Source organism: Eucyclogobius newberryi, unplaced genomic scaffold, assembly GCF_026437365.1.
Source record: "Eucyclogobius newberryi isolate DKJ021-1_F unplaced genomic scaffold, fEucNew1.0.hap1 SCAF_1, whole genome shotgun sequence".
Classification (NCBI taxonomy): domain Eukaryota; kingdom Metazoa; phylum Chordata; class Actinopteri; order Gobiiformes; family Gobiidae; genus Eucyclogobius; species Eucyclogobius newberryi.
In genome coordinates, this window is record NW_027315723.1 from 28,613,287 (window position 1) to 28,639,705 (window position 26,419).

General features: G+C 37.1%; 2 protein-coding genes and 1 long non-coding RNA gene across 3 annotated transcripts in view; 1 reads left to right on the forward strand and 2 right to left on the reverse strand.

Annotated features, from left to right (window-relative positions):
• Window positions 1-1,806: 1,806 nt before the first annotated feature.
• On the reverse strand, window positions 1,807-3,118 carry LOC140358044 (uncharacterized). Its single transcript, XR_011926689.1, has 2 exons — window positions 2,777-3,118; window positions 1,807-1,963 (listed from the first exon to the last, which is right to left on the reverse strand). It is a non-coding gene; the product is annotated as an uncharacterized lncRNA (long non-coding RNA).
• A 4,044-nt stretch (window positions 3,119-7,162) lies between these two features.
• On the reverse strand, window positions 7,163-17,325 carry LOC140358051 (adenylate kinase 9-like). Its single transcript, XM_072442702.1, is given in 35 exon segments — window positions 7,163-7,589; window positions 7,663-7,777; window positions 7,855-7,957; window positions 8,031-8,129; window positions 8,192-8,361; window positions 8,442-8,641; window positions 8,713-8,930; window positions 9,044-9,190; window positions 9,274-9,475; window positions 9,546-9,762; window positions 9,842-10,060; window positions 10,140-10,361; window positions 10,425-10,484; window positions 10,558-10,777; window positions 11,034-11,155; window positions 11,268-11,507; window positions 11,592-11,789; window positions 12,289-12,413; window positions 12,486-12,677; window positions 13,348-13,414; window positions 13,488-13,547; window positions 13,628-13,728; window positions 13,804-13,951; window positions 14,023-14,154; window positions 14,533-14,848; window positions 15,015-15,154; window positions 15,246-15,344; window positions 15,964-16,038; window positions 16,103-16,225; window positions 16,329-16,487; window positions 16,590-16,702; window positions 16,800-16,896; window positions 16,977-17,029; window positions 17,106-17,169; window positions 17,242-17,325. Coding segments are annotated over 32 exon segments (4,860 nt in total). The 5' UTR covers window positions 16,855-16,896; window positions 16,977-17,029; window positions 17,106-17,169; window positions 17,242-17,325; the 3' UTR covers window positions 7,163-7,386.
• A 783-nt stretch (window positions 17,326-18,108) lies between these two features.
• LOC140363663 (polyphosphoinositide phosphatase-like) overlaps window positions 18,109-26,419 on the forward strand; it is a 34,143-nt gene continuing 25,832 nt past the window's right edge. The window contains exons 1-9 of the mRNA XM_072450270.1: window positions 18,109-18,211; window positions 20,437-20,535; window positions 20,801-20,924; window positions 22,787-22,943; window positions 23,106-23,156; window positions 23,329-23,489; window positions 24,092-24,220; window positions 25,342-25,442; window positions 25,663-25,825. Coding sequence (XP_072306371.1) covers window positions 18,149-18,211; window positions 20,437-20,535; window positions 20,801-20,924; window positions 22,787-22,943; window positions 23,106-23,156; window positions 23,329-23,489; window positions 24,092-24,220; window positions 25,342-25,442; window positions 25,663-25,825 — 1,048 coding nt within the window. The 5' untranslated portion in view covers window positions 18,109-18,148. The remainder of the gene's footprint in view (window positions 18,212-20,436; window positions 20,536-20,800; window positions 20,925-22,786; window positions 22,944-23,105; window positions 23,157-23,328; window positions 23,490-24,091; window positions 24,221-25,341; window positions 25,443-25,662; window positions 25,826-26,419) is intronic.

Below are 26,419 nucleotides of genomic sequence, written 5' to 3' on the forward strand. Positions count from 1 at the left end.
TTTGCTCAGAGGACAAAATATTAAGATAAATACTATGATAAATATAAAAAAAAAAAAACCTAACTCGCACACTCTCTTTGAGGGTCGCACACAACATTTTGAGAGCTGGTCAGTAGCTGCGCCAGTGGTACTGAAATCTTTAGTGACACCTAGTGTAAAGTAACAGGATTGTAAATAATTCAAAAATACAAAGATTTTGTCAGCCATATTAACTTTTATTGATGCATAACAGCAACAATCCAAAGGTGCTTTTTAAAGGTGAAACCAAAGGTGCTCAAACAATCAAACATTTTACAAACCAAGTATAAAGACATCAACGTGCAAATATGCAAAATATTAAAAATACATAGCATACAGTCCAAGAAAAACATCATACCAGACTAAAGAATCTGTGGAATGACAGGGTCATTTCCTCAGAGGAAATTTTAGTTAAGTTTTAGTTAAAACTTAATGTGCAAATGAAACATTTATAGACTGTGAAGATTTACACTTTACACGCAGCATTGCCTGTCATGTCAAAGGATGTACTATAAATAAATGTTCTTTTTGCTTTGTCACACTAACTCTCCAATTCAGAGTAAGTGGCCTCTCTCATGTGCAGGTTTAAGCCAGGCTAAAACTGACACTAACCCTAATAAGATCACAGTGTTTATGCTTTAACCTTGCAATATATTATTCTGATTAAAGCATTTACTATAACATTTTACAATAATTTTACTACTAGATTTTAAAATGTGTACATTATTATACCTCTCCTACAAAAATACTGTTATCATCCTATTAGCATTCGTTGTCGGTGATACATTCATAAGCTGTCAAGGTAAAGCATTAAATAAAGCATGTCATAAAGAAACGGTAATGAAACAAAATACGTTCTAGCTCTATTAGGAGGCCTTAATAGCCAGTCATCTACGTACATTAAAAATCTCTTGACAATGCCTCGCCAAAGGGGGACTCCCAGGTGCATCCACTCACAGAGTCATATCCAGGGTGGCTGTCCTGGTTACGTTACCCTTCTATAGAGTCAATACAGCCAGAAGTCACCCAGCCCAGCAGAAAATCATGTCAGGTCTACTAATCTCAGTCAGCATCAAGTGATATGCAACTCTCATATACAGCAAAGACAACAGTAAAGTGCATAGAAGTTAAAGGTTACATTATACATTATAATTATTAGCATATTATGTAAATACAATTTCACAAGGGGAAATTTCTTTATCTATTTATTTTTGTGAGCACATATGAGACCAAGGTCCATGATTTAGAATCCATAGTGACCATAGTATGGTAAGACTTTAGGGTATTTCTTGTTTAAATAGAAAATATTATAGGAGGCATATATTGGAACTCAACATGTCAATTCCAGAATCAAATAGAAAATATTGATCCTTTGAAATGAATGTTGCTTCAGACAATATTTGTCACTCCTGAGGAGGACAGACATAGCTGCTTAGGGATTTAAACATGAGTAAAACATTGTGAACTCTATTAGATAGAATTATTTTAAAGTCACCTTGATGAACACAATTCTATCCAAAACTATATGACATTACAGAATGTGGTCCAAGCCTGAGATCATCCAAATTCAACAATGAAGGTCATCCTTAGCTGCCTTCTAGTCCACAACATGTTCACATACAAAGGTACCTGAGGTAGTTTTTAATGTGGGACACATCCACTGCACACAAACTTTAGCCTTAAGACAATAACTCAAAAGCAAATGTGAACAAGGATAATGTTAGGCTTAACCACAAATGTATGGGTATAATAATAATGATTAACGTATACTTTACATGACTTTCTATGCATCTTATCTAAAGAGGTGACTGGCAGGCTTGTAATTGAGAGTGAGCTGGCGGGTGCTGTATCCAGACAAGCCGATGCCCATGAGTCCCATGAGCAGAGCTGTGCGGGGCATCAGAAGACTTTCCCGGGGCTGCAAGACGGTCTGAGCTGCCTGGGTCTGAAAAGAGGACAACAATGATCACAATGGTAAAATTGAACATGATCAATTTCAACGTGTGGTGTGAGGTCTTTTATTAATTGGTAAAGCAGGTCGTTCATCTGAAATGCATTGAAATAAAGGGACAAAAGCTAATTTGCCTTTGCTTGTATTTTCCTTTTTCTTATCATGTGTCTGTGAATTCTTACTTTCTAGAGGTTTCTGTCAACCACCTAACCTGAAAACCACTCAGAAATACAGAAATAATGTGACATCATATTTAAAAATGTGTCACCTTTACACCTTACACACTTTGCGTCTTTTCATAGGTAGGACAAACACTTTAAGAAGGTTGACATGCCACGGTCTATTTATTAAACAGAGGCACGTTCGAAGTATCTTTGTCCAGCTGCAGCTCTTGGAAAAGCCCCAGTGGATGTGTGCGAGCCTAGGTTTCATGCAAAAACCTCCTGAGATCCTATTAGGAGGCATTTAGCACACCACAGGGAGACGAGGCATCTTAGATTCAAATCCATCCAGCCTTTGTAATCCTCTGTGCTAAATACTGATGGACACAAATACAAACCCCTATACCTTACACAAAGTGATGAGCTGTGCATCATTCCATTATAACTTCAACCACATTATACATTAATATTTATGAATTAAAATACAGAAAGCATGCACATCAACATGAGATTAGTGATTAGGTCTAGGTTTAGGGACTTGACACCTGCAGAGGAGCCAGTGGCATCCCTTCAATACTGAGGTCCATTGAACTCTAAATCAATAATCCAATTATTGATTAAAATCAACCCAAAGCAGCTGACCCACCTGGAGTAATCTGATATATCCAGGGGTTAGTCGAGGAAGGATGCGAAAAAACATAGTGAATGTCTCCGAAGTACTTTACAGCTGGGACAATGCAATGCACAGTCAAAAAACCCCAGGACACTCTGCTAGGCAACTTCTTCTCCTTCTTTGTCCCTTGAGCTTCTCCTTCTGCTTTTGGGAGTTTTAAAAGCAGCTCTCCCTGGTGTCCGGAGACACGCTGCCCCCTGGTTCAGACAGCACACGCCTGCCCTGTCGTGATGTCCTGAAAGATACGTCCTGTGGGTGCTTATAAAGACTTGGTGACGTTGGGTAAGCTGGTCGTCACATGGCTAGGACTCCTTGTTTATATGAGCATTTGTGTCAGTTGGGGATTAGCTAACTCTGGACAGTCAAGTTCCAATTGGTTTATATATACTGTACCTGTTAGAGACATTGGAGATGTTCCAAGAGAATTCCTACCATCTGTTATAACCGAAGAGCGAAATATATAAAGAATCTAGGACCTGGGGGGGGGAAAGGAAATGCAGCTATGGCAGTTTTGAGGAGCAAGGTAATTGCCTCATCCAGAAAGAAACAAAAGCAGGAAAAACTAAACAATTCACAAAAAATAGGAACTTGTTTTGGCTTTAAGGTGCAATATATAACAAACAAACAACAACAACAACAATAACAACAATAACAACAACAACAACTACATGGTATCATAAATAAATAAAATAGAAAGAAATAGAAAGAAATATATGGCCTACCAAAACGCATTAAAATGCTGGTGTTGTTTTCAGTTTATTTTATTTGTATGTATCAATGTCTCATTCAATTCGGTTGTTTTTTAATTAATTAATGTTGTTGTTGTCATTTTGTGTGTTTTAGTTTTTGGAACTGTATTGTTATGTTAATACTTTTGTTGTTGTTGTTAAAAAACAACAACAACAACAACAACAACAACAACAACAACACATTTACAGAACAAATTAAAACTTTAGGAATCAAAACATGCGGAAAACAAGTGCCCTCAAATGCTACAGGAAATTAAAAAGATAGGAGGTGATATTAACTGGACTCAAAATAAATAATTACAAAATGCTCTTCACCAAACAAAGATTGTATGAAAGTGGTAAAAATGTTTCTAAATTGTTGGCTTGGAAGCTTAGTTGGAAAAGTACGTACAATCAGTTGGACTGATTTAAAAAGGAGTTGGACTCCAAAAACACGTTACCCTCTGTAGCTAGGTGTTTTTACATTTTTAAATTTAGTTAATTTTATTGTATTTCTGTTTCTGTAATTTCTTTGTGGTTTTAATATTTTTTTCCCTGCTGTGCGAAGCATTTTGAATTGCCTTGTGTATGAAACGTGCTCTACAAATAAACTTGCCTTGCCTTGGAAAACGAGAGAATTGGCAGTTGGCTGTAATTTCCAGAATACCAGAATGATAACAGCCAGAATGATGTAATTTTAAGCAAACAAGACCAAAAACAACCATAGTTTGAATTCTTCTCCAAAAACGTTTTACACAAATATCACAAAACAAGATATACAATATTTTCTGGATAATCTCAATTTACATTACAGAGCATTACAAAAAGTAGGTGCTGAAATCACTGTTACGAAAATTCAAAGTACAAATAAAAGACAAACACAATAACACCTCTGAGTGGTATAAAGCTTTTAAAGAGTTCACTGAAGGTGGAAAATTGTTATATAAATACGCTGTAATATATTATAAAAGATCAAGATCAAAAGATTTTTGAAAAGGCATTCTTTTGTCATAGTTCAAAACAATGATGATATTCACGTCACTGTTTCAGAACAAAGCATATAATGTTCGCCTTTGTCTCACCAAATGGTCGCATTCCAAAGACTCAGCCCCTGTGGTGAGCTGCAGCCAAATCCTATTTGTCTTCCTTCCTTGAGACAAGGTGGATGGAGAAATGTCTCAAAGACACACTTCTTAAATTGCTATATTTCATATTCAAACTGATTCCATGTTTCACTATGTGATCTAAATATGTAACTAAACCATGTTTGTTAAACAGATGCCTTAAGAACTGCATTTTGAAGTGTTTTATATGTATGTCATATTTGCCATAATGTACAATTCCTCATCACCTGCTAATGATGTTTGTATGATATTGACAATGTTGTCTTTGTTAAGGTTAAATCATTGTGCTCAATTGAGAGTCAGCCAGAGTCTTAAGATCACGCCCACTTTAAGCCACACCTCCAGTGGCCAGATAAAACACAATGCAGGCCCCTCCTCTCTCCCTTCTTCTCCCACACAACTTCTGGCTGTGACACTTTTTGTTTATTATACCGCACAAAATCATTCTGGTTTATTGATCTTTTTGGAGTTATATAGTTTGTCACTGAGTCTGGAACTTCCCTTCAGAAAATGAAACTGAGTAGGTCATTAATGTTTTGCTGGACAAAGTCAAGCTAGTTCCCCTTATACAAATGATAGCTAATATTAACTACTTACAATAGCACACAAGTAGTGTCCACAATGTAATAGCTAGTCCCAAAGACAGTTTTACATATTGGTGCGACCATGTGAGGAGGATAGGAAACTAATAAACTACAAGACACACTCCCCTGCTCTTATCTACTTTTAACTAGGCACTTAAAAAGCTCAGATCCCTCAGAGTTGGAAGGAAGCCATCATATCACTAGAACCTAAAGAGGGGAAGGATCGACTTGACTGTGCCTCATACAGACCAATCTCATTTCTGAACGTGGGCAATGTTTACTTTGTTCTTGGAACCGTTTGCCCAGTTTGCTCAGAAACAATCCATGGTGTTATAAATATTATGATGGAACATAAAATTGCTTGCTACTGGTGATGTTTTATTGTTTTAGCCCAAACCAGAAATAGTCAAACCTAAAGTGATGCACTTCCTTAATAATATTGGTCCAATGTCTTGCTGGTGACCCACTTTGACTTTTAGAAAGACCTATCCATTTAAATGGCAGAAACAGAATTCTCACATATTTAGGTGTGGTTCTCCAGAAAGACTATACCTTGTTCCACATTTCAGTCTAAGATAAAGGATTGGAACTATTGAAATTAGTGTTTTGCCCAGATTTCTCTATCTATTCCAGCCTGTCCCCAATCAGCTATTTAATAAGTGGAATAAAACAATCTCTAGATTTATATGACACTCTCTGGTGCTTTGCTTAACCGAGGCAGCAGGAAACCGGCACACTGTAAAACTGTGGTAGGCTACATCATAGTATGATTAATACACAGGGATAAGTGTCTTCAGTTCTTTATCATCCCAAATCTAGACTGGAGTGTGTCGTCCTCTCTTATTCACAAGCACAAGCTGAACTAGCGAGCCACAGGTTGAACAAATACACACAGGCTGGTCAGGAGCACAGACCACTCCTCATTTATCATTTCCCATGTCACACTGGAAAAAGAGGTCTCGGTCTCAATGGGTTCTCACCTGGTAATAAATAAATACATTTCTCAATATGCATTTAGCTAGATAGTTCCTCAAGTCTTTATTTCATCATTTTCAATTGTTATGTCCATATATTTAATAGCAGTGTTTGTCATTTGGTGGGCCACAAACAAAATCGTTTTTATGGCTACAATTAGAAGTAAGTACGTTAAGTAAATTCAGATGTAAAGGTTTATATTTCTATATGTTTTGTCAATTCATTAACAGTTACATGTAACCTATGTGTGCATTATCTTCACACACACCAGAGTTCCCGGCCCTCCCACCCTCTTCTAGTTCTTCTGTTTTTATCTTCCAGATGGGGGTATTTAGGCCCGGGAGCCTACGGCCCTCATCGACAGAATCCCAAAACGGCATGCATTCCTATACATTCATGTTTCTATTTTTCTCGTCTGTTAATAAACACTTTGCATCCAACATGGGGTGGTCCTTGCTATTGAATTTAGCTTAAAATGTATTTTAACGGGATGCACGCTGCCGCACAATAAAAACTTGAGTTTGTAAACAAGACCAAGAGTTTGGTTTTGTCAAAAATGCCAACCAAAATAATAGCTTAGCAAGTGTATTATATTAAAAATGACAAAAGTATACAATATAAAACAATTCCATCTAGATTCCATTCCATTTAGATACTGCCTCAAGAAAGTAACTCGATTACATTATTACGGATAAGATTTCATTTGTTATAATATAAATTAATCAAAAATAAAATAATTACATTTATTTTAAAATAAAGGTAAAAAATAACAAATTCGTTTTTTAAACAAACCCAAACAGTAGAAATGGGTAACATATCCACAACACTGCTGCTACGCTGCTTATCTTTGTGGCAGTTAATGACATGTGATGTCTATGGGTTCTTTACGTTTACCATATTCAGTGTGATCCTTGTTTAAAGCTGTGTCATGTAAGTAATAAAACATTATTGGAACCAACCAGAAAAGAGCAGAAATATCACTTTACACTTTTGTTTGGTAAATTACACTGCACATTTCTGTTTTTATTATTTTATAACTGCAAATCTACAAAACAACAGTTTGGGTGTACAAGACACAGAAGTAATCAAATCCTTTAGACTTTAAAACAGAGTCTTTGATTTAGCAGATACAAATTATATAAATCATTATTAATTGACACAATGAAGCAAAGTTACACATTTGTTCTTAGTGTGTCCTGCAAAGCCAGAAACTTGTTGAGTTTGAATTCAAAGTCAATGGGTTGTGCACTCCGAGGCTTGTAATCCCCCTGCATGGTTGAAATGAGATAGGGGATAAGAACACAATTCTCTTCAAACAAAGCCAACTTCTTCTTGTACTTCTGTCGAACGTAGTCTGTGCTCCTTGGGTTGAACGCTACGATACACAAAGTGAAGGTTTCAAGGATCAAGGTTGTTTTGCTTAAGTTCAACGGCCTTATTTTGCTTACCTTTCAGATAGTAGGCCACGTATAGGAGAGCAGATGTTTGGGCACAGAGAAATGGATACTTTGGTTTAAGACACCCTACAGCAGTCACAGCCTTGATGACCGACACAGCTACGCCCTGCACGAGTTACAAACATGTTTCTTTTGAACTTATCCACAGACATGACGGCCTTTTATATGGTGAGGACAAATTACCTGTTCCAAATAGCCCAAATTTGGCAAGGAGCTGAGGGGAACAGGTTCTGACAGTGGAGGAGTTTTATCTGGAAGACTCTGGTCCCAGTACATTTCAGGAGTCCTTTAATCAAAACAGGACAATGTAGACTCCAATGACAAACAAATAAAACTGTAAAGATTATAGAAACACTCACCGTAAAAACCTTTCCTGTTTCTGCTTAGTTTCAAAGACATAGATCCGTTCACAATATTCAACTGCATATTCCATGTCTCCACAAACTAAAGCTTCATACCTAAAAGTATTTATACGTTGTAAAGAACATATCTTGTGTTTTGAATGAAGATGATTTGGTACCTTTGTTTTCCATCATAATAGGTGACAGGGCAGAAACCCCTCAACTCTACTTGTTGTGGGAACTTGTTTTTCACTTGTATCCCATTAAGTTTTTTTGGCAGAAGGTGTGAAGGTGGGAGCTTGTGAGAACAGTCTAGAGCTGCAAACTTCTCTGGAGTTTCAAGGAACAACTTAGAATACAAACAATATAATCAACACATTGGTATTATTTGCATTCTATATGTTTGAATAGTAAAATGGGGTCACTAACTTTCAAATGCTTCTCTCCACACATTATGTAGTAGTACCCCCTGTATTCTGCAGCATGACTAGTCAAGTCTGGAGTTTCAGAGCAGTCCACTAGGTGGCTCTCTAGGACCAGACACACGGGACAGTAATAACCAAACCTCCCAATCTGAAACTGCAGCTCCTCTGGAGTGATGCACATCCTGTTTATGCTGGCCGCTTGCCCTGGAAATAAAGTAGTTTTGGGTCATTGAAAGAAAAAAACAATATGACCTCAGATCTTGAATAAATAATACCACTGTGTGTCCTCTGCAGGTAGTTGTGAATATTTTTCACACTTTTTGTAGCTTCCTTTAAAATGTTTTTCCAAAGCCACCATTTGCTTTTCAACCCATCCAGCTGTATCCAGTTTTTGTGCTTTTGCTGGAAGTAGTTTCTGACCAACTCAGCTTCTTGTTTGAAACAGGAGTTACGGATGTGGAGGATCTCAGCACTGTTGTGCATCACATATGGCCTGTCATACAGTTAAATATGAGTTTTGTTTAAAAATGTATAAGGTTTGTATGGTATGTAAGTAAAATGAAAAAAAAAAATGAAAAAAGAGAGAGGGATACAAGTGTTTCTTACTGGTTGGGATTCATCTTGTCTGTTAGGCCTCTTTTCAAAACCTCCAATGTATCCAACTTCAGCTCTGCAACAACCATAGGAATAATGCTCCGAGATGACATCAGCTGTGCTTGCTTAACAGTCATTGGGAATCCATCCAAGACATACCTACAAACAGGTATCTCAATAAAAGCTTCATATTATGAATGTTTTAGTCAAATACATTTGTCAGGATCTGAGTATATTGTTACCCTTGACAAGTGTGGACGGACCACATCAGCACAGTTTCTAAAGCTTGAATAGCCAGCTCATCAGGTACAACACAACCTTGATTGAGATGATGTTTTATTTGAACACCAAGGTGTGTGTGCTCTTGTGTTTCCAGCATCATACGAAGAGCACGGCCAATTGAAAGTCTCACCAAACCATACTTTTGGGTGAACATCTCTGCAACTGATAAAAATAAACAAATAAACAAATAACCATATCTAAGTATTTCACAATTAAATATTTGAAAACTTACTTGTAGTTTTACCGGATTTTGGAGGTCCAATGACAGCTAATCGAATAGGAAGAGATGGGATGGGCTTGGGCTGGCGTATGTATTTTAAGGGGTTCAGCATAAATGTGCTGCGGTTCTCTTTAGATTCAAAGAAGTAGATAAAATGGTTGAAGATCAAGGGATATGAATTATCAAAAGGCCACAGTGGAGGATGTATTACATCTCTTTCATTATACAGCTGCAGAAAAAAATGACTGTAAATACATGCTTTTGATATTTATCTTACATCACATACATTTTTAACATGCAACACTCACCTGAATTGGATCCCAAAACCTGAAAGCACTGTAATATTTGTAAGAAGAGGACAGTAGTTTGTGGGCTTGGAGACATGAAATTGGTTGACATTTTTGAAAGAGTGACTCTCTATTGGTTAGAAGTGGCTTCACATGGTTAAGTAGCCGATGCTGCACTTTTCTGAGTTTGCCTCCTGCATTGACAGACATTGTTGTTATGTTTTGCTCACCCAACAGTTCCTGTAGGTGAAAAAAATCATTAGAATTAAAAAAATTCAGTTGTTATATATTTTGCACACGTTAACATTGACAATAGTACCATCACAACACTAATGATGTTTTCATCTTTTGCAAATCGTCTGGTTATGTCCATCTGCAGGCGTTCAATGGCCTCTTGCTCTGTCTCTTCATTGTCAAAGTTGTCAATGTGCTCCTCTGGGGGGAACTCTTCTTCCAACAAAGCCTCAATGTCTTCCTCAGGGTTCTTTTCCTCCTCATCCTCCTCATCTCCATCATCATAATCCTCATTTTGACCTTTCACCTGTAAACCAGTGTAATTTAGAGCAAGTTTTCATGGAATAGGTTTCATCAATATGAATCAAACCTTTGTTTTACGCAGAATTTCTGCCATTAGTTCAGCCCGTCTCACTGCAAAGCTTTCCTCCTGCGTGTACAAAATATAATATCTAGATTCTTTCTTCCAAACACCTTTTACCAAACAATCTTTAAAATTGCACCCTATTTTTCTGGCGAAGTGCCCGCAGTAGATTCACTTGAGCTTGTCGATGCCTGCAGCTCTCTCTCCAATTCCCAAGGTATTTTGGCAAAAGACGCATTTGTACCTCACCGACATCCACAACCAGAGAGACCACTGCATCAGGGAAGAGATGCTGCTCTGCCAGGTAGTCCACTTCATCAGGTTTAGAGGGGAAACCCTCCAAAATAAACCCTCTAGACCTTTGTCACAAATGGCAACAGAAGAAAATTTATGAAAAAGATTTGGAGACATCATTCTTTTGAATAAGGTATATCACAAATGTATGTACGTTTGATTTTTCTCTCAGTGCTTCAATCATTTCAAACATTAAATGTGCTTGTTAGTTATTGCATAAAACCTGGCATATTATTTTTCCCAATATCGAGCAACACCAGTAAAAAATAAATAAATACAAATTAAAATACAGATTTTTTTTTGTTCAGAAGTGACACCTACATGTATGGCTCCTGTTTCCAATAAGGGAGGAGGACCATATCCAGTATATGTGGACTAAGTGGTTCTCCGTCAGACAGGTAAGCAACTATTTCTTTTTCATCATCTGTCAAATCCACTTCGTCCTGTTTAGGTCAAAGAGACAGAAAAAAAACACTTGTTTTTGTTGTAAAATAAATAAAGGGAGGAGGGGTATGAGCAATTTGCCATTGCCTCTTGTATGTGGTCAGTGTCAACTTCACTTTCCACCTCTCCTCTCGCTTCTTTGATCAGTACATCCAAGTTTTCAGCTGGTTCTTCAGCATTCTCCTCTTCATCAGAATAAGTCACTGCCTTTTTGGTCTTTTCCATGATGAGCATCTGCAGCTTCTCTCTGAATTCAACGTAAAATAGGCCAAGCCGCTGAGCCAGCCACTTCCCATTAGTGGTCTTTCCTGATCCTCGAGTGCCAATCATAAGGACCCTTGGGGCGGGAGGCTTGACAAAAATATATTTATGTGGTATCTTTATGTTACTATATATCATCATCTATGACTGACATGTTTCTCTGTTAAACATTACCTTCAATAGTGCAGTCTGTGCCACATACTGTTCAGGATTTTGAATGAAAAGGTCTCTGGCTTCAGGACTGGACATGTAGTAGATTCTCTCCCTGTACTTGGCTGCATTTTCATCGTTACAGGGGAAAAGGACATCACTGTTTTTTAAAGCCACAGGACAGAAGTGATAAGTGTCACCAAATAATCTTGTGACTGAAGTCTTCTCCTGAAAAGTAGGATTGAAAATGTATGTTATTACATAGGATATTCCATTGTCAATCAATGCAAAGTAAAAGTAAATTTGTATGTCTAGTAATGTAATCGAAGTATGTTCTATTATTACAAATAATAATCGTTATCTGGACTATTGAGACACAAACCTGAAGACCTGAAAAAATACAGTGGCGTAAATAAAGAATAAACTATTTCTGACTTTTAGCAATAACACACTTTCTTTGTGAATATTCTATATCAAGAAGACTTCAGTTACAATATTACAGCCTTTTTTTGTTCAAAAGTGTTTTTTAAAAATTCAATGTACAACGGAAACAATTGTCAACTAATCCAAAACATAATCACAGACTTTTGCCCGAATTTATAAAAATAATCTCTGACTAGTCGAATACAAAAATAATTGTTAGCGACAGCCCTTTAATGACAAAAACCACAAACATTTTGCATCTGCAGCCCGTTTATGCTGGCAAATGAAAACAACTTACTTCGCCCTCCTCCTCTGCCTCCTCCTCATCGTCACCTTCCTCTCCTCTCTCCAACTCGACCATGTCCTCCGTCTCTTCATCCAGGTCGGCCCCTGTCAGCTCTCTGGCCATATATTTGAACGGCTCTGGTGGAAGACATGTCAAGATTGTCGTGTTGTCTTTCCAAACACACTTTAAATATAAAAGATTTAACTAACTTTCCATCTGAGAGACCACCTCCTCAAGTAGTTCTCCTGACTTCTTTTCACCCAACTCCAGAGTCAGGTAGTGAACGTTTGAAATAACCTGCATCACGTTCCAGTCACGCATAAACTGTTGCAGGTGCTGTTTGTGCACAATCATCTCAGGGCCATCTGGATAACCGAGCTCCCAGTGACCGGGCAGCTCAACTGGAGAAATACACATAAGTCTCAGCTCTCAAAAAACTGCTAAAATGTAAAAAACCTAAGTAAATTTGTGTGATTTTTACCTTCTTTTGTTTCAGGATTCACACTTTTGTTTAGATGAGAACTGTCTAAGAATGCATAAGGTCATTACTATAGTAGAATACCAATATTAGCCAGTAATGTTAATCATCTTAATCATCTTTGTATTATATTACCAGGCTGTTGCTCTTCTATAGTGGCAGCAACGGGCTGCAGAGAGGTTTCTAAAAGAACACATTTTACAATCAACAAAAACACTGAACTATGCACTCTAAAGTCGCACCTTCCACATTTCTGAAGGCATTGAACATTCTCAAGTAAAATAAATCAATCAACCAACTTTATAAACAACATACCAGACAGCAAGCCTCACCTTCTGCTTTCCCATGGGGTACAGAGTGGTCAGACTCAAATTGCTCTGGCACCGCTATAAAAGTATAAAATATTAAGCTTTTTGTTGATTTCACATTAACCAATCAAATATCACACCTTCTTCTTCAATCATTTCTGCGAGTGCATTTTGACCTGATTCAGATCGCTCCAGCGTTTCTGCAGAGATAATCCCTTCTTTTATAAGACGATCAGTGCGCGCATGAACTTTTGCATGACAAAGCAAACTTTTAAATTATCATACCTTTTTTCTGGTCATTTACGTTTTGGGGTTCAGAGCTTTCTATGTCCGGCTTCTCTGGATTTTTTACACAAAATTTACAAAAGCCAATGTAAAACAACACATACATTATCAATAAAACATTGCTAATGGAATAACATACCCTTAGTATCTTCGTCAACGGTCTCTAGATTTGGCAATACCTCTGCAGCTTTGGATATTTTCTCTTCCTCTAATTTGCCTCTCCTAAAATGGAGAACAGTAAAGTAAACAAAAGAAAAAGACAGATATGTTTTAACAAGACTCACAAGGCCTCTTTCTCCTTCTGCAGCCGTTCTGTCTGTAGTCTGGTCTTCACAGCTTCGTCCACACTGTCCTTGTTCTTCTCATAGAGTCTTTTCAGTACTGTTCAATACAGAAATCACACTTTGAATAAGAGATGTAAAAACTGAAGGAAACGTATGACACAGAGGTACATACACAGGTTTGCTTCACTATCTTGAAGACAAAACAGGACGTCCGGTGAGAGTCCAGCTTGATGTAGTGCCTCCATTTCTGAAACATTTCTTGGAAAGTTGTCCAGTACCCAGCCACTTGGAACGTCTGTGCCAGTGTCAATCCGTTCAATCTGAAAACAAATCTTTGTTAGTCAAATTTTCAAGTTTATTCTAAGCTTATTATGTTATTCAGTTGACATACCTCCCTTATACGTTTCTCTAGTACCAGTACGCACTTGTCAACTTGTGATAAAGTGACCTGCTTGGCTTCTTCAAGGGCAGCATGTACCAAAGCCTGTACTTCTGGGTGATTGTCTGTCCCTGCAAACAAAACCTCAGCCTTATCTTAACTTAAACACCAATTATGATAATAATTAAAAAGGAATATCTTTTACTGATGCTGAAAGTTATAATGAGTACATAAATGCCGTTAATGCATCCCAAGAGCTTCCTTTAGCCAATATTATTATTATTAATTTGAATAGCTGACCTTGATTTGTGGTAATAACATGTCGGCCATGGTGTTTCTTCCCTATCCCTATCATACTCTTGTCTATTCTTGCGTTAATTACGTGTATAGCTGACATACATAGAAATACCTTGAATGAGTTGGGCTTCATCTGTAGGACAGAAGTGGATTCAGTACATGCAATTTGTATCATTTGTTTTGGAAATGTTTTATTTAAAAGCATACGTTGCACTTGCCTGCAACATCTCCATCATCTGTAGATACCATAGAATGTATTCTTTCAATTGCTGACACTGTAGTCTCCTGTTTGATTCTCTCCAGCCTCTCCAGTTCAGCTTGCTTGAGCGATGTCTGTACCAATGTGTCTACATCTAACACCTGTGCATTATAATGTTGAGACACGAGATTACACAGTGTGCTCTTCCCTGATAGAGAGGGACCAATGATGCAAACTCGGCACGGAGGTCTTGGCATTGGAGGAACTAAATATCTTCTGGGATTTAGAATGAACTTCTCATAGGCCTCTGCGTTGGAAAGGAAGTACATTTTGTCCTGAAAACTGCACAATAAAAGTTTTAGTTAAAGACACCAATTTTCTCTTTGCAAAACACATGCAACAAACACATATTACAGCTGTATTAGCCATGTGTGACTTGATAGATTAAATTACTTTGGTCCAAATTTATATGCTCAAATTATTTTAAAAATGGCAAAATTACATTTACCCCACACAAAAATCAGGCATGCCAGGAACAACCTTGCCCTCTTTGAGAGCGACAGGACAGGCTCTTCCCCAGCGACTCCCTCTCCATTTGAATCCCGGGACCACTACTTTTGAGGATGACATCATTCTCATAAGGTCTTCCTGTGAGTGAAAGATTTAAGTCACAGGATAGAGTTTTTCAAATATATTGTCATGTTTATATCATTAGTTAAATTGGATCCAAAAGTCAAACCGTATCAGTGTCCTCTGGCAGATTATCATCTTCATTGCTCAGAAGAACAGGAAGTGAAGGACGATGAATTGCCATACCTCCAAGACGAGACATTACGCACTAGAAAATATACTTTTTTCAGGAATCAATTTAGGATTATTTGTTTTCGTTTCTTCTATTGCCTCCTACTGACCCTTCTAACCCTGGACATAGACTATATGAGCCACTCCCCTCAGACAGGAGGCTACGGTCAATCCGGACCAGAACCTCATGCCACAAGAGCAGTTTCTTTCCCTCTGCCATTGGACTCATGAACACTTCTTAACACTGGTGACTTAAACTATAATTTAATCAATCACTAATTGCACGGTTCACTTTCTGCACTACATCTGTAAATTTAACTGTAAAATGTATGTACATACTAAGTCTATTATATATATATATATATATATATATATATATATATATATATATATGTATCTTATAGTAAATTTAAATTGTTTTTCTTTAATATATGCCTTATTTTATATATCTTGCTTTTATTATTGTTCATTGTTGTATGTTGCACTGAACACTAAAGCAAGATCCTAGGCTGTGACTTTTGTTCACTGACAACGGTAATGAACCTTTTCTTATTCTGACCAGGATTTGAATTAAAATATGATAATCCTCGTGCAAAATTGTGACCTTTGAGCAAACTTGTGACTGTTTCAGCTAAGCCTGTTTTAAAATGTCTTACCAAATTCAAATCATTAGGTTTGTCATTTCCATCCAGCTCCAGTACGTTTAGAGGATTGTGTTGAGTGATGTAATCCTGACAGAACAACAAAATTAAAAGTACAGATGTAAATTAATTAACTAAGTGATTTGTTGTGCACCTCCAAAGGTTTAAGCATAATTTCTTTGTAGATGTTAATTTTATGGTCCACGTTGTCTTTTAGATATTCTGGCCTCCACACCATCTGAGCGATCATGTCTTTTTTAAGCTCTTCCTCCACCATCTACATAAAACAGCAAGATTCAGTCATGATTAAATTCCATTAAGTAAAGGCGTTCTAATGTGCATTATTAATCTTACTACTAAATAAAAATAAACAGACAGACCTCCTCTTCTTCTTCCTCTTCCTCTTCATCTGTGCTTTCTTTTTCCTTCTTTTGGGTGGAGACATTGTCATGCATCCACTCATCCCTTTGGTAAAACTGACCTGTTTCTGGGAACTGTCTCACACCTGAAAGCCTCTCGGCCAAATCAATGTCGGAACACTGTTGAAAACAAGTATATTTGAGACAGTACACAAACATGGCATAACAAGACTTAAATAATAATTTCTTACTTATAATGAAAGTTAAATTAAGGAATTTTACCTTAATATTTATGATAAAATCAGGTGGTAATTTATGTTTTTTTATTAACTTAATCTGTTCCTTAATCTTCAAACAATGCTCAGTCAAGAAGGGAAAACTGCTCAGAACATAACCTGTGACATAAAACAATCATTCAAAAAAGGCAAATCAAAGCAAACAACATTATAGTACACATTTATCATGTAAATATCATCACTGAAGCATTGTTACCATAGTGCTCCACTTCAGGTGAGTTCAGTTTTTCAAGAATTAGCTGGAGCACCATTTCTTCTGGTATACTTTTTCCATGATAAAGTATTTCCAGGAGCTAAAATAAATGCATCAAAAGCCTTGTCAACAGCCACATTAAAGTAAAGAAAATTACTTGGAATGAGAAATAACCCATACCTCTAAACCAGGTTTTGTTTTATGTGTGATGTGAAAATTGAGGATATCAGTGTCTGAAATGTAAATACACTTCACAATAAAAAGACATGAGCAAAAGTAAATTATTTATTGATCTATTGCTACAACTACCATCTACAAGGATGCACTTCCAGGAATCTGCTATTTTCTTTGCCAAAGTTGATTTACCAACGCCCTGACAAACAGATTTCTGTCATATAATAAAACATGTGTAGCACATTAAGGGAAGTAAGGGAAGTTCACTTACCGGTCTACCAACTATGAGAAAGCAAAGTGGTTTAGCAAGTAGATTTTCTCTTTCTGCTTCATCTTCAATTAAAATATCTGCGAGGGTGTCTATACAAACATACACTTTATAAATAAACATGGTGACCATGATGGTAATCATTGCATAAAAAGTGTCTAATAACGTTAGGCTAGCTAGTATGGAAGTTAACTTTAATTATATGATAGCAATGCCATGGGTAATTTAAAATGAAATAACTATCTGATAATTACTAAACATTATAGTTTAGCTTGTTAGACTTACCGCGTTCAGGCATGTTTAATTAATGGATAAAAGTAACCTATACTCCCTCAAATAACACGACCTGACCCATTTTACCGAGCTCAACAAACATGGTAACCATGACAACGTGCACACTTTGGCAACATACCTTTTTCTTATTTTTTTACCATTTGTGTATAAATGTATGTATATTTTTCTTAATATTTCCTGACATTGCAATAAGATAATAGTAGCAAAAACAGAAAGTATTTTGCACAAACCGATGAGCTTCACTAAAAAATATTTTCTGTTCTTTTTGACGCGTGCGAGCCACCGTACAAAACTCGCTGTCATGACTGTCACCTGATCACCACAACAACATCAGACGCGTGCTACATCGCTACATTGGGGTCTGTGCTAGCCAGAAAATGCCTCTTTTCCAATTACATACATAACGCTGCATGCAATACATTATATTGAATGTGGGTGTTGCACAAATGAAGACTTTTTGATTCACAAAACGAGTAAATCAACCAAGTAAGTCGAGGATTAGCAGAACGGCTAGGTCATGTGATGTGCTGTGGGAGAATTATTTCTGTTTAATGTGATATTTCTGTTACAGCGCTCGTGTTGCTTGTGGTTGTGAGTTTATCGTAAAAAAGGAAAAATGCCCCAGTCAGCGGCAATCATCAGTGGCATGCAGCGAATGGCTCTGTATGAAACCAGAGCGGTGAGTTTGTCATAATCATGTGATCTGATTGTGTGGGGATAGTTCTGCTGTTTCCTGTATATACAACTTTATTTGTCTTTAGTAAAGACGAATTTACTTCAAACGAGCCTATATGATAAGGTAATAATAATATTGGAGTATAATATATATTTCATTCAGTAGAAAGACACTAGATGGCAATATATTGTTTACCAATTCCCATACGGATATTGGGACAAAAAGGACGCCAAAATCATCTTGAACATGTTTTCAAGACTTCCACTCTCCAATACAATCCACGTTATTTCTATAGCACATTTTATAAACAAAGGCTGTATGTGAAATATATCAACACATTAAATAAACTATAAAATAAAGTAACATTTTTAAAACAGAATAAAAACTGTAGAATAGAATGAAAACAGAATAATATATAAATAAATAAATAAAAATAAGACGATGAAATAGACCATAAGGGATAGCCAAGATAAAATCAAATTGAAAATAAAACCAATCAAAATAAAAGACAATAGAGGACTCACGCGGTGTTGAAAGCCAGCGAATAAAAGTGGATCTTAAGACGAGACTGTGGGGGGCCATTCAGACGTGGGGTTGCAGAGTGTTCCAGAGTGGGCTGACCACAGAGAGGGCCCTGTCCCACCTGGTTTTAAGTCTCACCTTAAGTACCATGAGCTGGAATTGGCCCTCGGACCTCAGAGCACATGCAGGAGTGTACATTTGTATGAGGTCTGAGATGTACTGTGGGGCCAGTCTATTCAAAGCTTTAAATTAATTCTAAAATTAACAGAATGCCAGTGCAAAGACGCAATGATTGGTGTGACGTGCTTTTTTTTTCCCTGTTAAAAGCGGCATAGAATGTGCTGCCCGGTGGTTGTGTGGTTAAGACTGCAGCACACATGCCAAGCTCCATGTGCAGCCGGCTGCTGTGTTGTGGTTTTGAATTGCTATTCTGACATTTTATCGCATGTCCTCCCTTCTCTCTCATCTACATTTCACACTCACCTGTCCTGTGTAATAGAGCCTATGGGCTAAAAATCCTTAAAAATAAAAAAAATTAAATGGCTGTTTAGCATTGTCCCCACCAAAATCAAAAAATAAATCAAACACAAGCAGTACAACACAAATAGAGAAAAATCTTCAGGATTATTGGACAACCTGGTGCAGAACACGGCAGATACAGTGTGTTCCCATATTCAACTGTCCATTAAGTTTCTGGCAGCCAGGTAGGAAAAACTACGGCCCGAGGGCCAAATGCGGCCCTCAGAGCAATTATTGTTGGCCCTCAGGCTTCCTGCTAAGTTGGCCCAAACAACAAAAAGTAGTGCTTTTTACAGTAAAATGGGAAAAATTCAAGCATTTTGATGTTATAACAACCTAATATGAATGTTCCAAGTCTTATAATAGGAGTGGAGGTGCATCCAAACTGTGTAAAATTTCGAATGATACACTCACAAATTTGACATTGTCGGCTTGTTTGTGGCCCTCTGCTCCGTATAAGTTTCAAAATGCGGCCCTCAGTGAAAAAAGTTTGGACACCCCTGCTATAAAGGCTATTTGTACAAAACATTTTCTGTGATTTTGTTTTTGTTTTATGTTTGTTTTTTTCAACTCGCTCTACTTTTACATCTGTGTTAGAAATTTAGGACCATTTCAAATGTGGAACGATCCCCTCACAGCACGAAGGTTTGCAGATTTGACTCCCAGGCCAGACAAGGCCTTTCTGTCTATGTCTCTCCCTGTGTCTGGGTGGGTTTTCCCCATCAACCCAAAACATGCACAATAGGAAGGTAGTCCTGACCACTGTTCCCTCTATGGGAATTGCCCGCATTGCCCCAAAGGTCTCTGCATCTGCTCTGCGCACAGCAAAATCTGCACTGCGCACAGTGGGATTATTTCAATTCAGTTTATTTATTTAAAGAGGCGTTTGATGTTTAAGGTGCAGAATGTAAGTTTTGTAATTGAGCGTCCTGCCCCTGATTTTCTCATAAAATTGTTCTTGCTTTGCCTGGAAGGTTCCACAGTATGATATAAACTTGTCTATCTTTCATTTAACTAGTTAAAGAAATGTTTATTGCCTCAAAAGTACTTGGATACATACATACACACAGAGATCTGGAGATGGTTCCCTGGCCACTGCTCCGCAATGCCGCTTTGAGGGATGGGTCAAATGTAGGGACACATTTCCCTACGGGGAAAATAAATGCTAATCCAATCTTATTTTTCAGAGGTATTTTCTCGTGGGAAGCAATCAAGCGCAGACAAGGCACCGAGTCTTGAAGATAGACCGGACTGAACCTAAGGACCTGGTCATAATTGATGATAAGGTGAGACTGGATCAGAGCTGCTACAGTTCTAATGTTTATACTTATGTAATACTGTACACTAAATAAGTGCCTGGAGTACATTTACAAGTCAGTAACTGCCACAGGATTACTGGTATTGTTGATAACATTTACATGCTATTTTGCCTTGGTACCCATCTAATGAGTTTCAGTTTTGGCGGTCAGGTTGTAGTTGTAGTTGATTGAATAGATATTATACACTATTGTGATTTAAGCATTATTCATATTGTTTCTATCTCTTATTTAGCATGTTTATAACCAGCAAGAGTTACGCGAGTTGCTGGGAAGGCTGGACCTGGGGAACCGCACTAAGATCTCTCAGAAGGGCTCTTCAGGTCTGTCCAGGGCTGTCTCTGCATTTGGTATTGTAGGTAAGTGCAATCTCTATTCTGCACTATCTGCACATATCTTTTGTGTGATTTCTGGGAACGAATATAACAGACTTTTTTGTGAAATGTTTATAAATGGGATGTTGCTTGTGTTTATTTACATACAATGCTTTTGCAATCTATTATTCTTTAAAGTTTGAATTTAAATTGGACAGTCACATTGACCCAGACGTTTTGTTGTGAGTTTTTGAATGAAGGAAATAAAATGATAACATTTTCCAGTCGCTCTGTGCTTCCTGTTATTTATGATGTCAATGGGTCATGTTCTTAAAGAGTACAGTCTGCTCGGAGAGCATCACTCCAACTGATGCCGCTTGTATTACACTTTGTAATGATTGCCATTACCCTAAGAATATTCTTATCATCTTCATGCGCACTGATTTAGACTTTGTCAAGCTGACCCCTTCTCTGGAAGAAGATAAATTAACTTTTTTTAATCAATGGATGAGGTTGTTGAAAGTAGCATGAATATACCGGTAATGGGATCAGAAATGGAGTTTGAACATTACTTGTTTATCCTTCAGTCTAGATACTGATAGAATGTTCATACCCTGGTTATCTACTCACTTGCATGTATATTAAAACATTTTGGAATTGGAAATATGTCGGTGTAATCCCTCATTCGTCCAGGCGTGTTCCATAGTAGAAAAAGCTTCAGTTGTAGTCATCTGGACTCAGTTTGAAAAAATAGACGTTTCGACTCTCATCCAAGAGTCATTGTCAATAAAAGAATTTAGATCGAGAACTCCGATATTAATATTAGTATTAATATCGGAGTTCTCGATCTAAATTCTGTTATTGACAATGACTCTTGGATGAGAGTCGAAACGTCTATTTTTTCAAACTGAGTCCAGATGACTACAACTGAAGCTTTTTCTACTATTTTGGAATTGGATACAATTAAAGAATGTTATAAATGTCTTTTCAAAAATAGTTCTGATTTTACATCTGGGTCTTAGCACATGAATGCAGTACAAAGATGGCCAAATCTCACAAATTACATCCATCCAGTTATTTTTAATAGAGGAATTGTCCAATTTAATTTTTAATAAAGATAAATTAATCCACAAAACCTAATTTCCTTATTTTTTGTTTGTTTGTTAATATTTTACATTCTATTAAAATTATGACCTTTTAATATAGTAGCATAATGTTAATTCATATTTTTTTTTGTTAAATGCTGAATGTTACCTACAACAAGTCTGTTCTACCAAATGACCAATTTAGTATTGCTGAATGACATTTTCATATAATTTTTTTGTAATCTGTCATATAATGTATCCACCAATGAGAAATGCAGAGATTAACATTGACAACACCTTTTGAATCAAATGACATCCAAAACTGAGACACTTGTTTCGTCTTGTCACAAAGCTAGATCTTAGGAGCCAAATCTGAAACTTCACTTGTCCACTGTCCACTTTAGAGACCTTCAGGGTCTTCCGAGAAACATCATATTATTGTTCAAAATGACCCTAACCCCATCTTCGGGTTGATTTTGAAAAACTTTTATATGTTCAAGCCAAGGCTTGTAAAAATATGCCACAGAGATTTGTTTTATATTTTTTGAAAGCAAATGTCTTTTCTGATTCTATGCGTGAATGTCTGAATGACAATTGATTGTAACACTGTAGTGTAAGCGTATAATGTAACTATTTTGGTTGCTTCCAAATGCATATTGGCACAAATAAAGTGGCACAAATAAAATTACAACAATTTTTTTTTTATTATATTATTTTAAGCTTTCTATATTAATTGCTATTCAAATTGTGGCTTTTGGACATAACAATTTCAACATTTGCTGTCAACACGTTCTTATTCCTCTCTGTTGATTGTCTCCACAGGTTTTGTACGATTCCTTGAGGGCTATTACATTGTTTTGATCACAAAGCGCAGAGAGATGGCTGATATTGGTGGCCACTCCATTTACAAAATTGAAGACATCAGCACGATCTATATTCCAAATGAGTCTGTCAGGATCACCCATCCTGATGAAGCAAGGTGCAGTTAACTTCCACACTACCCATGTAAATGCATCATTTAAAAAATGTGTTGTACTGTTTGTGTGATTGCACAAAACACTTAGTGATTGGTTGCAACAAGAAGGACATCTGGCTTAAAAATCATGTCTGTCATATTTCGTTTTTATATTTTTCCTTTTAGATATGTGAGAATCTTCCAGAATGTGGATTTGTCCAGCAACTTCTATTTCAGGTAATTTTGATTTCATTGTTTTATTACTTAAATGGACAAGAGCAGGACCGTTGCTCCTTTGGCCATTTTTTTACGTCTGCAAATAAAAAAAACTGGTACTTTAAAAATACTGGCACAGGAAAAGTATACTTTTCAAATAAATGTTTCTCTCACGTGTCGTGTGTACTTCCAGCTATAGCTATGACCTGAGCCACTCTCTACAGTATAATCTGACTTTACTGCAAAGGCCTTATGAACTGTCATCTGTGCCCGTCTCCTCTGATGATGAGATGCATACAAAAAGCAAACAGGACTGCTTTGATATCTTTGAAGATGAAGGTCTACCCACACAAGGTGAGCAGGAGTTAATTAAAATACTTTTTCAGCGTTTTTCATTTTAGTCGAGGTGACCGCACTGCCACATGGACATGTGTATATGACCATATCTGCTGTAGTGGGAATATGTGGTTTGAAGTTATGTATTTAATAGCCAGTTAGAAAGTCAGAGTAAATGCTCCTTTGGGGTCTTGTTTACCAGGATTCCCTGGCAATGGGAGCTTCTTAACTAAAGTTAAAATTAAGTTTAACACACAGTTACCGTCAACGATGCTTCAGCATCCACTGAAGAAATTGAGATAAAAGAGCATTGTCCAACAGTGGAAAATGCGTTGCAACAGCAATGCCCAAGAACAGCAGTAGAATAGAAAGTATCAAAAATATCCAAGATGGTATAGATGGGAAAATAGTCCTTAAAACTAAGCGTTTAACTAGCTTAACACAAAATAGTAGAATAAATTGTATAAAAATAATAATGATGATAAGATTAAGATAAATTAAAAAGTGCTTTGATTTAAAATTAGGTGAAGCTCATCTCTTTCCATTACTTGCATCTAATTGAGCCTGATGACAGTCAAGTAATCCATTGGTTTTAAGTGTGCCCTTCTCTTCTGCCACAGTGGTTTACGGCATCCGGAACGAGCCGTACCCCAAGTACGTCTGGAACAGCAAACTGCTGGAGTGCATCAAGGACATTGTTCATCCGGACTGGCTCATGTACATAATCCACGGCTTCTGTGGCCAGTCCAGTATCCTTTCTGACTCCAGTTGTTTTGAAACATGAGTGAAACCTATATCTATAATGACCTATATCTATAATGTTTTGTTGTGCTTTTGTCTAGTTGTGAAATTGTTGCTTTAATTTCAAATAGCAATGCACTATTTACTGTACTCCTACTTAACAAATATAACATCTAGGGCAATTTATTTAGTCTACATTTAAGTACTTTATTGTTGAACTATTTGCGTGATATGGAACATTCTATTGGGACCTAAAATGGATTAATGTGAAAATAACTTATTTTTAGCCCTTTAGAGTTGATAAAAGGAGCAAATTGGCAAGCAGTCAAAGAACAAGCATAATTGCAGTCTAATGATGTGAAGAGAAATGGCTAGCCTAGAACAGCCGTGATCTCTGCTGGATGTTCAGTCTGTTTTGGTCTGATGTTGAACTACTTCATCTGAACACGTGGACAGCACTGTGAGGATGACGTAGTTACAGCAGTTAAGCCTGTTCTTATTGGGTGCACAACATTTGCAGTTGTATAATCTTAGCATCTGTTATCTGGAAAGAATGTCAATCAAGAAGTTTTTTTTTTTTTTTATTAGCAGGATTTTTCTTTGTTAACTCTTTCAGATAGAAACATTGAGATTGGTGTCATCGCAATGTACTTATTTACATTTATAATTACTTCTCCTTCCCTTGAAAGGCTTGCTGCAGATGATGATGCCTTGGGCTTTCTTGACTGTAAAGGACCCTTTTTACAGCAGAAACCTCATTAAAGAAACTAAAAATCGTCATTACTTATTTTTTGTTTTTGTAATTGTTTCTAACCTCTAAACTGCAAAACAACACGTCCAGTCAGTAGTGCAGTCAACAGTGTTGTTGCCACTCTTCTCACTGCGTGGGTGTTTTGAATTCAGACACTTCCTGGAAGCTGAGCTTTATTTCTACAGAAAATGAGTTCACTAGTGGGTAACATAAAGAGACAAATATTGCTTCTTTTTTTTTTGCTTCAAACTCATCTGAGACCTATTTGATTGTTGCAATGTTTATTACCGACTTTGTATTTATTTATTCCAGTTTCTAATGATTATTTTTTTTAATCATTATTTTTTATTTGTATTGGTCTTTAACTTGTCACTCCAGAGCTTTTGATTTATGGTCACCCAGTTCACATCACCCTCATTGCAAGACGCTCAAGTAAATTTGCTGGTACCCGTTTCCTGAAAAGAGGAGCCAACTGTGAGGTACAATAGTTGTTGTCAGGGTAACAGAGGGACAAATGGGCCGCAGAGGGATGAGCCACAGTGATGGAGAGAGATAATGACAGTGGGGAGTTTATTTTGGCAAATGGCCTCTTATTTCTTTCCATCATTGTAATCTTGACACGTGACCCCTTGCATCTCTATGTATATACATATGCAATAATGTAAATAATTCTTTAAGACGTGATGATTGGTTTTGTAGGGGGATGTTGCAAATGAGGTGGAGACTGAACAGATCGTTCACGATGCCTCTGTCATGTCGTTTACTGCTGGAAGCTACTCCTCATATGTGCAGGTGCGAGGGTCTGTCCCTTTGTACTGGTCACAGGACATCTCCACCATGATGCCCAAACCTCCAATACGTTGTAAGACCCACCGCATTCACATTATTAGTATTAGTATTAGTATTATACTTCTTGTATCTCTTCCTTTGCTATTAGAAATTGTATTCTTTTGACCATACTTACTTTGGACCACACATGACAAATAAGATTGGCTTCCAATTGTGACGCATACAATGTCACTGTTGGTAGTCAATACATAATATTAATACGTTTATGATACACAGGTGCACATGATACAGGGTGCTCATAGATAACCTTGATGTAGCCAAAGGTAATAGCTTCTATTCAAGCCCTTTATCCTAACCATTTCATTCAAGAAAAAGTAGATGAAGCCAGGACGCCCCCCTGCCAGTTCCCATCTCCGAATCTCTTTTGACATCAAAACAGTGAAACAGCAGAAGACCTTGTCCCCTTAATAAACGTCCTCTTTCTTTTGTCCCCATATGACATTTTGTGCCCTTGCTTAATTTTTTTTACCTCTGACATAACCAGACATAGTTAAAATGGTTAAAAATAGTAACGTAGTTGTTTCCCCCTCATAAAGGGCATTGTAAAAGCAGAACTTTGTGACTGAAATAAGACTGGTCTGCACTTTTTTAATCTACCGTATTTCCT